The following is an 11,316-nucleotide window of genomic DNA, read 5'->3' on the forward strand; positions in this document are numbered from 1 at the left end:
GGGCAAAAAGCCGAAAGAACAGTCGTTAGTGTGACATTGTCTGGCTTAATTCCATGACTCTGCATTTGATAAAAAAGATTACAAGCAGCTTCAGAGTCCCCATGAACAGCATATGCCGATATAATTGCTGTCCAGACAATCAAGCTCCTGTCTTTACAGTTATTAAACACCCTTTGAGATCCTTGAAGAAATCCTAATCTTTCCCTTAGTTTGATCTCTTCTTCGAGATGTACCTCTAGCTCTGTTATCTATAACCAGAAGAACAATGAATATTCATCATGTAATGAAAGAATGCCTTCAAGATATAAGATTGGTTCTTTTTGGGCCCTTGATCATATTAGAAAACATAAAAGAACGATTCTTTCTTGGTTCTTGGTCAGACCCAGATGATTCAAAAGCATAAAAATGGTTCCTTTTTTGTTCGAAATCATAATTGATGAAGAAAAAACACATAAAGTTGAGATCTATGGGGAGAAAAGGTAAACCTTTATGCACATAAGCTCTGCTTCTTCTCTTGCAGTTCTTGAAGCTTGTCTCTCTGCTAGCAATCTTCCTCTTAGACACTCCACTGTCCTGAAACCTCCTCCTTCTTCTTCCATCTTCTCACTTGTACAATGTGTTCTTTTCTCCAATCAAATGGAACAAAGTGTCTCAATCTCTAAACATACATGAAAGCGTATACATGCATATATACATATGTGTGTGTGTATCTATGGAGAGGAGAGAGAGAGAGAGAGAGAGAGAGAGAGAGAGACCTGCATTTTGTGCTGTCGTGGTAGGTATGGATCATCATAATATCTCCTCTATTCAGTCACCAGAACCAACTCTTTGAAGCTTGAACTCAAAGCTCAAATAGCAGAAACATACTGCAAACGGATAAAAGTGTGAGATCGTGTCATGTAACATCACATTGATTGGTTATTCAATAGCATTCATATCTTGAGATTCGCATTATTGAATTCTACTTACCCTGAACCTTCTTCCAAAGATCCAAATCCAAAAAAAAAACCCTAAATTTGAGAGAGGAGGGAAATTACACCCACAAGAAAAAAAATTTGAACTTTTTTTTTTTGTTTAGGGTTTTATCAACGAGAAGAATCTTGGGTTGTCGACAGGAAAAGGACAGAGGAGGGTTTTGGACAGTTGCAACTCTGTTAGTTTTGGAAGATAGTCATATTATTCAAGTCTCGTGAGTTCATTTGTAATAATATTTTTATTTTGGGGCACCATTTTGTTAAATTTCTTTTTATAACACAGTAAATTAAGTTTTTCCATGGTAAACCCTTTTCTTTTCTTTTTCTTTGATACTAATTATGTTTTATATTATTGTGATATATATATCATTACTTTAAAAAAAAATTATTATTAAAAACAAAAATAATAAGTGATCCATATTTTCTCTCTACTTTTATTTCAAATAACTTAATTTATTATAAATATGTTATATTATATTTATCGGACACAATCTGATATATATATATTATGCTTTTCATATATTTAAATTTCTAACTTTAATTTCATACAGATTCATTACTAAATATATAAGGAAATTACAAATTACCGACAATATCGTACCACGTATGTTTTGCCACTAACAGACAGAGGCTCACCAAACTTACACTTCAGATCTATTTAGACCTAATATTTTATTTACTTTAATATTCGCTTTGTGGGGGCAGTCCATTAAAGTGCATATATGATTATGATATATCAAACTGAATAACCATCTAGCATTTACTGCATTTCATATATATTCATATTTGTATCGAAAATTGTAAGTATGCCTCAAAACTCAAATATGGATCCATAACTGAAAATCTCCCATAATTTTACCTGGATCTTATTTACATAAACAGAATAATCTCAGTTCCAACTAACTAGTTTAAGCATCATAAGTCTCTTCTTGTCTCATGACATAACCTCTGTCTCTCATTGCCTCAACCAAACCCTCTAGAACTGTACACATCTCTTTGCTTCTTTCACATGAAATGTCTTTTGCAATGAAACTCCTCAATCCTTTTCCTGTCTCAATCCAGCTACTGCCTGCTATCTTCTTCAAACCAGTTCCCTTCATCTTATCCCTGACCATCTCAGCTTCCTCCCATTTCCCGGTTTGAGTATATAGATTCGCCATGATAACGTAGTTTCCTGTGTTTTCGGGTTCAATCTCAAACAAACGGTCACATGCAAATCTTGCAATCTCCACGTCACCGAGAACAGAAGCCCCATTTAGCAATGCTCCCCAAACTTTAGCGCTCGGTTCTATCGGCATCTTCAGGATAAACTCTACTGCTTCTGAGAGCTTTCCGGCCCGGCTAAGAGCGCTTACCATACAAGCATAATGCTCTATTCCTGGCTCAATACCATAGCTTACTGACATAGAATCAAAAATGTTCCGTGCCTTATCCACTTCTCCAGAATGTGCACAAGCCGAAAGAACAGTCGTTAGTGTGACATTGTCTGGCTTAATTCCATGACTCTGCATTTGATAAAAAAGATTACAAGCAGCTTCAGAGTCCCCATGAACAGCATATGCCGATATAATTGCTGTCCAGACAATCAAGCTCCTGTCTTTACAGTTATTAAACACCCTTTGAGATCCTTGAAGAAATCCTAATTTGGCATAGTTATCTATGACAGCCGTTGCGACATATATATTACCACCACAGCCATTCCGGATGGCAAAAGCATGGATTTCCTTCCCTCCAGTTAGGTTAGAATTGTAACTGAACGAAGGAAGAATGCTCGAAAGGGTCACTGCGTTAGGCCTAAAACCGCATTTTATCATTTCCCTGAATAAGCTTACAACCTCCTCAGGCTGATTATTCTGCATAAGACCCGAAATTACAGAGTTCCACGTACTCAAACCGATGCTTTCTGTTTCCCTAAACAAAGTCATTGCTTCTCTGATAAATCCATGAGCCATGTATCCTGAAATCATAGCCCCGTATGTAACAGAATCTTTATCACCCACCGCATCAAATAATGCTCTTGCATAGTCCAAGCTACCACATTTAGCATAAAACCCGACTACAGCATTACATAGGGATAAATCCATCTGAATAAAATTCTCAAGAATCTGCTTATGTACCTCCATACCAAAAACAAGATCGTTTGAATGGCCACACGACTGAATTACACTAATTGCAGTCACTCCATTAGGCCTCAAACCAGGACAAGTCAACATCGTTTTATACAATTCCTTGCATTCCTCGTGAAATCCACTTTGAGAATACCCAGAAATCATTGAATTCCACGAGACAACGTCTCTCTCAGGCATTCCATCAAACACTCTCCTCGCAGATGCAACTTGGCCACATTTTGCGTAGTACGTGACCAAGCCATTACCCACGAACACATCGGAATCAAACCCACCTCGCAACACGTAGCAGTGAACCTCCCGGGCTAAGGAATCGAACCAGCAACCATCGTATCCGGACATGGCCTTCAACACATTAGAGATACTAACACCATCCGGCCTCGCCGCACCGGAGGAGTAACAGTAAGACGCAATCCAAGACGAGAACAATGATACCGCATCGGAATGCATCTCACGTGAAGTGTACGCGATAAGAAGCGCGTTGTAGGAGAAGGCGTTTCGAACGGGGATTTCGTCGAACACATGGTGGGCTTGTCGGAAACGGTTCTGTCTCGTGTAGAAATTGATGAGCCTGGAAGCGAGGAAATTATCGGGAGTGACGGAGAAGAGGACGATGCGCGCGTGAAGCTGAAGCGCGTGGAGAGGAAGCCGGTGTAGGGTGAAGTGATGAACGAGATGACCGTACGCGCCGCCGTCGACGATGGCCGTACTGCGCAGACTCTGCAAGGCTCGTTGGATTTCGACGCTCACCTTCATTCATAATCATAACATCATCTCACAGCCTTTGCAACTAATTAATCAGGATCCTAATTTCACTGAAAATTTATTTCTAAACACATAAAAATCTGTAACCCATTAAAAAATTGAAATTAGTATCCAATTGTTTTCAGTTATTTATTTCAATAACTAAATCTTTTTTTTTTCACAATCCATCATTTCAATATCTCAATGATTAAAAAAATATGCTAGATAATTAAAATGCTAACAAGACAGCAAAATTAGACAGTACTTATTCCTATTTTATTATGCAACAAGGAAGTTAGTGAGAAATGTGTTCAGTCTAAGAGTTTGGGTCTTTAAATTTATAAAAGAAGTTCAACTAATAATTTAGTCTACAAAAGGGTGAGAATAAATATGATATATTTAGTTAAAATTTTCAAACTACAATAATTTTTAAATTCGTTTTAACATTTTCGTTGGTTTTAGGGGATAGGGGGAGCCCACCTTGTTCATAACTGGCAAATGGGTCTTGTTTTCTACAAGAAGACAAAAGAGGAAGAGAAAGATATGACAAGAGCTTCAGCTGAAAACGCACTCTCTGACAAAAACTAACGTATGTTCAGACAGTTAAGAAAAAAGCAGTCTTGCTCTGAGAAAGGAGAGCCGTAAACCATAACGACCGTTATCTTGGAAGTTATCATCCCTCGGGCTTTCGCCGCCTCCAAGACGAGGGCTGATAACAGAGCTCTCGCCATTCTCTGTGGGACTACCCTCTCGCTTTTGGTGTTTTGGAGAATCCCGAGGGCTGCTGTCTCTATCCCTCCCCGGGCTACGTTCCTCGTGTGGGGATGGACTCCCATCCCTACCTCCTCTCGGCGACGGCTTATCCTCCTCCCTCGGCTTTGCTGGACTGCTCGATCTCGCCGCATCAGGGGATCTTGACCCACTGATTGTTGACAAGGAAAACAAAAGATCAGTATGCACACCAGTTCACGTGTATACTAGTTGCCAAACAAAAGCATTTCTAACCGCGGTTTACGAAAGTTATCGGTTCGAAAATTTGGTGTTTCTTTAGTTTTATCTACCAAAACCCAGGTGAAAAAAGAAATCTCAAAGCAAAACGCATAAGGGGTAACCGATTATAATAACCTGCAGCTCTGGCGGCGGTTGTGGCTCCGGCTCTGGCTAAGGCTTCTGCGACGAGGGGAGCGGGATCTCACCGGTGACCTCGAATAACTTCCACCACGCCTAAGGCCACATCAAAAAACGAGATTTTGAAAGGAATGTCACTATGCACAGACCAAGTACTACCTGAGCTTCTTGGGACTCTTCCTACAGTTTCTCTCAATATGTCCCTTTTCCCCACAGCGGTAACATTTGTCCTTCCAGTCCCCAGCTCTGCAGTCACGAGCCCAGTGACCATCAACACCGCAATTGAAACAGCGACCAGATCCCGCAGGTGGACCTCTGCCACTGCCACCACCGTATTCTCGGGAACTACGAGGTGCCTACCATAAAATTCATGATTTTGCGTCACTCGTCCCAATTTGATGAAACCAGTAGATAGAGAAACAAAACAACTCACCCCTCTTGAAAATTTCACGACGAGACGACTTCCATCATATTCCCGTCGATCCAAGTGATATCTTGCGTCATCGGCATCACGGGGATCACTAAATTCCTGTTGTCAACAGTCGGTTTACAACCAAATACCAAATATATAACCAACCACTTCGAGCAATCAAACTTGAGAGAAAAGATACTTACAACAAAAGCATAGTTGCGCTTCATATCCACATCTTGCACTCTGCGGAAATTGTTGCCAGAGAAAGGTAAGGCCATCATTACTTAAGGAACTGTTAAACATTTGTCTGAGATCGTTGCCGTCTCCACTAAAAAAACCGCAATAAGAGAGCAAACAGAATTGCCGAAGGGACATATACACCTGGCGAGAATTTCCACCAATTCCAACAATGCGAACCGACCCATTCATCAAACCCCACCAGGTTAAGCTAAAAAGGCACTAAACCTAGATCCAGAAGTTTCCCACACAGATTATAGGACATCAACTTACAGTAAGTAGCAAGACCAATAACCAAAAAGACAAACTTTGAGCCCTGCTATTGTTTATCTTGTTCCACATGGAACAAACAAAAATCTTTCGGGATTCATACGACAAAGGTCAAATTAAAAACCCCTCCCAAGCCTGAGATACAAAATTTGAGGCACTGCATCCATAGACAGAATGAATGATTATGTTACCTTCCGTATCGGCTAAAGAGACGTTCTAGGTCTCGAGTGCGAGTTGTAGACGACAATTGGCCCACGTAGAGACGGGTAATTCCATGCCGACGATCATCATAAGGAGCCATTTTCAAACTGTGGCAAGACAAAATTGAATCACAACGCTATGAGAGCAACACTATAGGCATCTACATCAATACACAAAAAAAAAAAAAATCCATGGCAATACCTACATATTCGAGATAGAACGCAAATCGTGGATGCGTACCAAAACGAATCAAATTTCAACCAAACTTTTCTCATCACGCGCCAACAAAGAATTCGAATAACGTGTCTTATCAAACTTAGTCAAGTAAATCACTATTCGTCAACCTTCCGATGACAACACAGAAATCCAGATGATGAAAACAAAACACTGAAAGAATCGATACCGTGGAATGGTTGAATCCACAAAAGAAACTGTGATTTAGAGTCTAAACAATCACAAATTCGAGAAAAAAGATCCAAATTTTACGGAATCCGTACCTGGAGAAAGAATGAGGGCAGAATTTGGCACCCCTAATCTTGAAAAAGACGAGAAGAAGCGCGCGCAAGCGCCTAAACCTTGAACTTGTTACAAGAAGGATGAAACCGACTGGTAGCAATCAACGGTCCTGATTAGCTGGAAGCTTTTTAAAACTAACGGTCAGGATTAAACAAGAGAGAACAAAGATTCTAATATACAGAAACTAGATTGTTTGGGCCTTTAATGGACCTCTCTCATTAAGCCCATTAAGTTTTGCGTATCGACAAATTAATTATTTGGATAAAACCCTAACATAAAACTCTATAATTATTTCACTAAAATATAAATAAATTAAAAAATTGTAATTCCATATTACAAAATTTTAAATTCCAAATTCATTGTTAAGAAAATAATTTGGCATGAAATTTAAAATTTAAATTCAATCACAACAAAAGAAATATAAATACATATAATATAAATATATCTCGAAAAAACCAGAGTAAATATGACAATTTCCTTTCCTTTTATCTCACTTTTTAAATTTTTTAGAATATAAAAAGTTTCCCTGAAATTAGTAAATGTTCTTCTTCCGCTTCTTCTTCACCTCCGCTTGTTCTTGCTTCCGATCAACAGCGTGAAGTAGAACAAAACCCTAAAGAAGAAGCCCCAAGCGATGGTGATCCACAAGCAATCCCATTTTCCGAGATTTCCGATCCCTTGTTGCTTCAGAATGTCGATCCCCGTTGTCACGCATGTCTCCGCCGTCAGGTTGATCCCCAGAACGCCGCTCATGCTGCTTAGCAGCCGCATCTTCACGGCCTCCGGAGCTTGTCCCAGCGGTGAATTGTCGAACATCTGAATCCCACGGGCGAAGCACTTCGTCGGGTCTTCGAATTCGTTCTGTAGAACGCCTTCGTATGGGTATTTCACGAGGGAGATGTAGTGGAACCAGATCCAGTAGAGAGGGATTCTGTCTCTGGAGATGAAGAATCCTGAGAATAGGAGGAAGTATGCGAGGATCGCGACGACGACGGTGAATCCGAGCATGACGTGAGATACGACGCCGGAGAGGAACGTCACGAAGGAGCTTCCGGCCCAGAAGGAGGCGAGGATGGTGAGGAAGAAGTAGAGGAACCCATTTCCGCCACCGGCGAGTCCGACTGCCCAGAAGGTTGTGGCGGCGAAGCTGATGGAGAGGACGATGAGTGATGGGATCGAGATTATGGATTGAGCGAGGACGTAGGAGGATCTCCGGTAAGCATTATACGCGGTTTCTCTCATGAAGATGTAGCGTTCTTGTAGGAAAACCGGGATTGCTTCTGCGCAGGTGTAGAAGGTTGTGGACATGGCGAAGGCGAAGAACCCTAGACGTTCTTGGACCCCTTTTGGGGAGCTGTCTAGTTTCCAGAAGATCGTGGCCAGGATGATTCCAGTGACTAGAACTGCTCCTAATCGAATTCCGAAGAGCTCGGGCTGTCTTCTCGAATTCAGTAATGCTCGTTTCCCAATCACGATCATTTCGATCCAATACGGATTTGCGAATGTCGAAACTGAGGATGTTAGGTTTGCGGAATCGCTTGTTGATCCAGAAACGAGTTTTCCCCTTGAAATGCTCGCGCTTATAGCATCTTTCAGAGAGACGTTGGTGTTTCTGTTCTGGTTCTGTCTGCTGGCATTGTTGTTGTTGATGTTGAGGCTTGAGGTCTGCTTCATCCGCCATTGCTTGTGGAATTCGACTAGGGTTTTGGTGCCTTCGGGCGAATCTTCTAGCTCGCGGATAAGATCAAGTGCAAACTCTGTTTTGTTCTCGTTTTCAGGGATTGGATGACCAAATTCTGAGAAAAACCGAGGGAGATTAGCTGGTGATCCGCTGTAAACTGTGTTTCCTCGGGAAAGGAAGATCAACCGATCGAGCAAACCCAAGATTCTGTAGCTTGGCTGGTGGATCGACATGATAACTATGCTGCCACTCTCTGCGATCCTCTGAAGCACTTTGACCACCATGAAAGCGCTGGTAGAGTCGAGCCCGGATGTTGGTTCATCGAGAAAGAGGATAATCGGATCATGGATTATGTCGATACCGATTGAAACCCGTCTCCGTTCTCCCCCCGAGACTCCCCTATGGCCCTCATCCCCGATGATGGTTTTTGCAGCGCTCTTCAGACCCAACTGGTCGATCAGAGCTTGGACTCGAGCCTTCTTCTTCTTCTTGGACAACGAACGAGGAAGCCGGAACTCTGCAGAGAACATTAGGGTTTCTTCCACTGTAAGCATAGGGAAGAGAAGATCATCTTGCATCACATAAGCAGATATGACTTTCAGCAAACTCGATTCGAGAACTTCCCCGTTTAAGGCGATAGAGCCTCGGAGGCTCTCCTTGGCAATCCTGTTGGCTAAGGCATCGATCAGTGTAGATTTCCCCGACCCACTTGCTCCAAGAACGGCCATGATTTCCCCATCTCGGGCTTCACCCGAAATACCATTCAGAAGGACCTTAGTGTTCACAGCCGAACCATTGCCATCAGAAGCTGATTTCCCTTGGCAAGGGAAGAGCTCAAACTTCTTCCTGATCTTCACGCTGTAACTCAGGTCGTTGAAGGAAAGAACGAACAAGGAAGGAGATGCAGAAGAAGTGGGAACCGAGCTCCATGAATCCAAGGCTTGATGATGATGGTGGTCACTGGTGGAACCCTCCACAGGAATCAGAAGGTCGGCGAGTGTGGCTGACAGCCTCTGTTTGTCTCTTCTAGGATATCCCTGAAGCTCCAATGATGCCTGGTCAACGTTAAACAAAGGGAGATCATCGCCGGCCACACGTCTTACCGGAGATAACTTTCCGAGCAGACCAGACATTTGCGTTGCGTGTGAGTTAATTAATGGTCTTCTCTCTTACCCACGAAGAGAAAAGCCGCAATGGAAGTGAAACGCTTTATAGGGAGAAGAGGGAAGAACATAAAAACATAACATAACGTCAATCGGTTTGGTGATCTCTCCAAGTATCTAACTTTTTTTATATAAAAAAAATATTTTGAATGTGTTATTAACAAAGAGTAATGATGTTATAGAAGCATTTATTTGAGTAGGTGAGAATTTTTTTTTTTTTCCCAACTTGAAGGACATTATGTCTATTTCTTGGGGCTTAAGGTACTTGATTGGTAAATACTATTTTAAGTGAATTATTTCCTTTCATGGAAAATCCATTGAACTCTTGATAATATGCATTTAATAATACTCATTTATGTTCAGTTTCAGTTCAATACTTCATGTGTCGCAATCAAATTGATATAACCCATGGTTTTGGTCATGATTTTTCTTCTATAACAAGTAATCTCTCTCCTTTTTTTTTTTTAATTATGGTCAACAATTGATTCCATGATTTCTTAGAAAAAATAATACATGAAATATACGTATACATGGATTCCATGATTTCTTAGAAAAAATAATACATGAAATGTACGTATATATGGACGGACCTAGAGAAATATTTGAGAGGGACACAATTTAATTTTAATATTTACATGGGGCTTTTAACTAATGTATTTAAAAAATTATAAGGAAAATTAATAGATTTTTATTGGATCAATGGGGGCATGTGCCCCGCTCTTATTAACTTGGGTCCGCCCATGCACGTATATACATACATATATGGATAAAAACGTATGTATACATGCATGAGCATGTGCATGCTTTGTCTCGACCAGGACACGGCTTCAAAGGCGACACGAAAGCCACGAGTGTTATGGTCATAATAAAAACAGTAGAATAAGATACACATAACGTGAGGAGACAGGAATTGCGATTTTTTTTATGTTTTTTTGGTTTGGGTGTTGGTTAGGGCAGTTGTATCTGCCCTTCACCGCTTACTGAAAGATAAATACATCTTTCTACGGTCCAATCCAAAATCTAACTCCAATCATTTTCAATTTCGATCCCCGTGCATAGTAAGATAAATTCAATTACATTATTTCATTTTGACATATTTTGTCCAAAAATAGAAGCAGTTTAATAAGTTGAAATCAGAAACCAATGACTGATTTTCCTGTTAGAAAGGGACGGATGGATTATAACTTTCTCTAAAATTAAATTAATCCAACTGAATGCGAACCTAACCGATCATTAAAAAAAATCGATTTTTTTTAAAAAAATGAAATTTTCTTTAAAAATTAGATTTTTTTTTGAAAACTGAAATCAAACAAAGTCGAATGGATTAAAAAACCGATATATATTTTTTTACAAAAAAAAACAAATCGACACTTGAAATATGCACCCCTAACAACAATATCGACGCTACCAAAAACAGATCTTAAAAAAAACTCAAATGTATAAACAACGCCAATGATGATGGATAGTCTCAAACCCTACTTACTAGAATCCTTTAAAGCCTTAGCATTGGACAAGAAACTGAATTTCGAATATTCTCGGGCATTTCTTCCACGGGTATCTGAAATTCGGTTACCCGATCGAGGCGAGTACGAGGTCGGGTTATCCGTCCACGAGAACTCGGATCATGGGTTTCGTCAACCGATTACCCGTACTTGCGGATAGTCCGAACCAAAGGGACGAGAGAGGGTGAGAGACTATGAGGGCATAGCGAAAACGTGAGGAAGCGAGACCGTGAGGGGACATGAGGCTGGAGAAAGGACGAGGCCGTGCGGTGACGTTTTAAAATAAAACTAGGGCTTTGTTTCCAGATAATGATAGAGAGGGCTTCCCCTCTCCACTCTCGCCTCCGAAACCGACACTCTTT

The 11,316-nt window shown here is 40.8% G+C and overlaps 4 protein-coding genes across 7 annotated transcripts in view; all 4 read right to left on the bottom strand.

The window, feature by feature from the left end:
• The window catches only part of LOC104805339, a 2,088-nt gene extending 899 nt beyond the window's left edge, over positions 1-1,189 (bottom strand). The window contains exons 1-4 of the mRNA XM_010529882.1: positions 970-1,189; positions 756-866; positions 486-621; positions 199-248 (exon numbers count right to left, since the gene is read on the bottom strand). Of these exons, the coding sequence (XP_010528184.1) occupies positions 199-248; positions 486-621; positions 756-793 (224 nt within the window). The 5' untranslated portion in view covers positions 794-866; positions 970-1,189. The remainder of the gene's footprint in view (positions 1-198; positions 249-485; positions 622-755; positions 867-969) is intronic.
• Positions 1,190-1,751: 562 nt separating this feature from the next.
• On the bottom strand, positions 1,752-4,114 carry LOC104805348 (pentatricopeptide repeat-containing protein At2g37310). The gene has a single exon (XM_010529893.1). The coding sequence runs from the start codon at positions 3,854-3,856 to the stop codon at positions 1,883-1,885; it is 1,974 nt and encodes a 657-aa protein (XP_010528195.1). The 5' UTR covers positions 3,857-4,114; the 3' UTR covers positions 1,752-1,882.
• Positions 4,115-4,388: 274 nt separating this feature from the next.
• Positions 4,389-6,636, bottom strand: LOC104805359 (serine/arginine-rich splicing factor RS2Z33-like). Of its 4 annotated transcripts, none has more exons than XM_010529923.1 (7): positions 6,590-6,636; positions 6,083-6,199; positions 5,588-5,627; positions 5,406-5,501; positions 5,132-5,328; positions 4,970-5,068; positions 4,389-4,766 (listed from the first exon to the last, which is right to left on the bottom strand). In XM_010529923.1, exons 2-7 carry the CDS (start codon positions 6,190-6,192, stop codon positions 4,448-4,450), a joined length of 861 nt encoding a protein of 286 aa, XP_010528225.1. In that variant the 5' UTR covers positions 6,193-6,199; positions 6,590-6,636; the 3' UTR covers positions 4,389-4,447. The 4 variants fall into 4 exon arrangements, with proteins under 4 accessions (XP_010528225.1, XP_019057923.1, XP_010528207.1 ...); XM_019202378.1 differs by lacking the exon at positions 6,590-6,636 and adding an exon at positions 6,298-6,548; XM_010529905.2 differs by lacking the exon at positions 6,590-6,636 and adding an exon at positions 6,294-6,548.
• A 437-nt stretch (positions 6,637-7,073) lies between these two features.
• LOC104805376 (ABC transporter G family member 20-like) lies at positions 7,074-9,887 on the bottom strand. The gene has a single exon (XM_010529935.2). The coding sequence runs from the start codon at positions 9,420-9,422 to the stop codon at positions 7,170-7,172; it is 2,253 nt and encodes a 750-aa protein (XP_010528237.1). The 5' UTR covers positions 9,423-9,887; the 3' UTR covers positions 7,074-7,169.
• Positions 9,888-11,316: the final 1,429 nt, after the last annotated feature.

This window comes from Tarenaya hassleriana, unplaced genomic scaffold (genome assembly GCF_000463585.1).
Source record: "Tarenaya hassleriana unplaced genomic scaffold, ASM46358v1 Cleome1, whole genome shotgun sequence".
Lineage (NCBI taxonomy): Eukaryota > Viridiplantae > Streptophyta > Magnoliopsida > Brassicales > Cleomaceae > Tarenaya > Tarenaya hassleriana.

What these genes read in the sequence shown, in the direction of transcription:
- LOC104805359 (XM_010529905.2), bottom strand. Translation starts at nt 6,367, where the DNA reads ATGAGAAAAGTTTGGTTGAAATTTGATTCGTTTTGGTACGCATCCACG. An exon ending in GTTCTATCTCGAATATGTAG is followed by an intron (nt 6,200 to 6,293) that starts GTATTGCCATGG and finishes GTCTTGCCACAG; the next exon opens with TTTGAAAATGGCTCCTTATG. An exon ending in AAGAGTCCCAAGAAGCTCAG is followed by an intron (nt 5,069 to 5,131) that starts GTAGTACTTGGT and finishes ATGTGGCCTTAG; the next exon opens with GCGTGGTGGAAGTTATTCGA.
- LOC104805376 (XM_010529935.2), bottom strand. Translation starts at nt 9,422, where the DNA reads ATGTCTGGTCTGCTCGGAAAGTTATCTCCGGTAAGACGTGTGGCCGGC.
- LOC104805348 (XM_010529893.1), bottom strand. Translation starts at nt 3,856, where the DNA reads ATGAAGGTGAGCGTCGAAATCCAACGAGCCTTGCAGAGTCTGCGCAGT.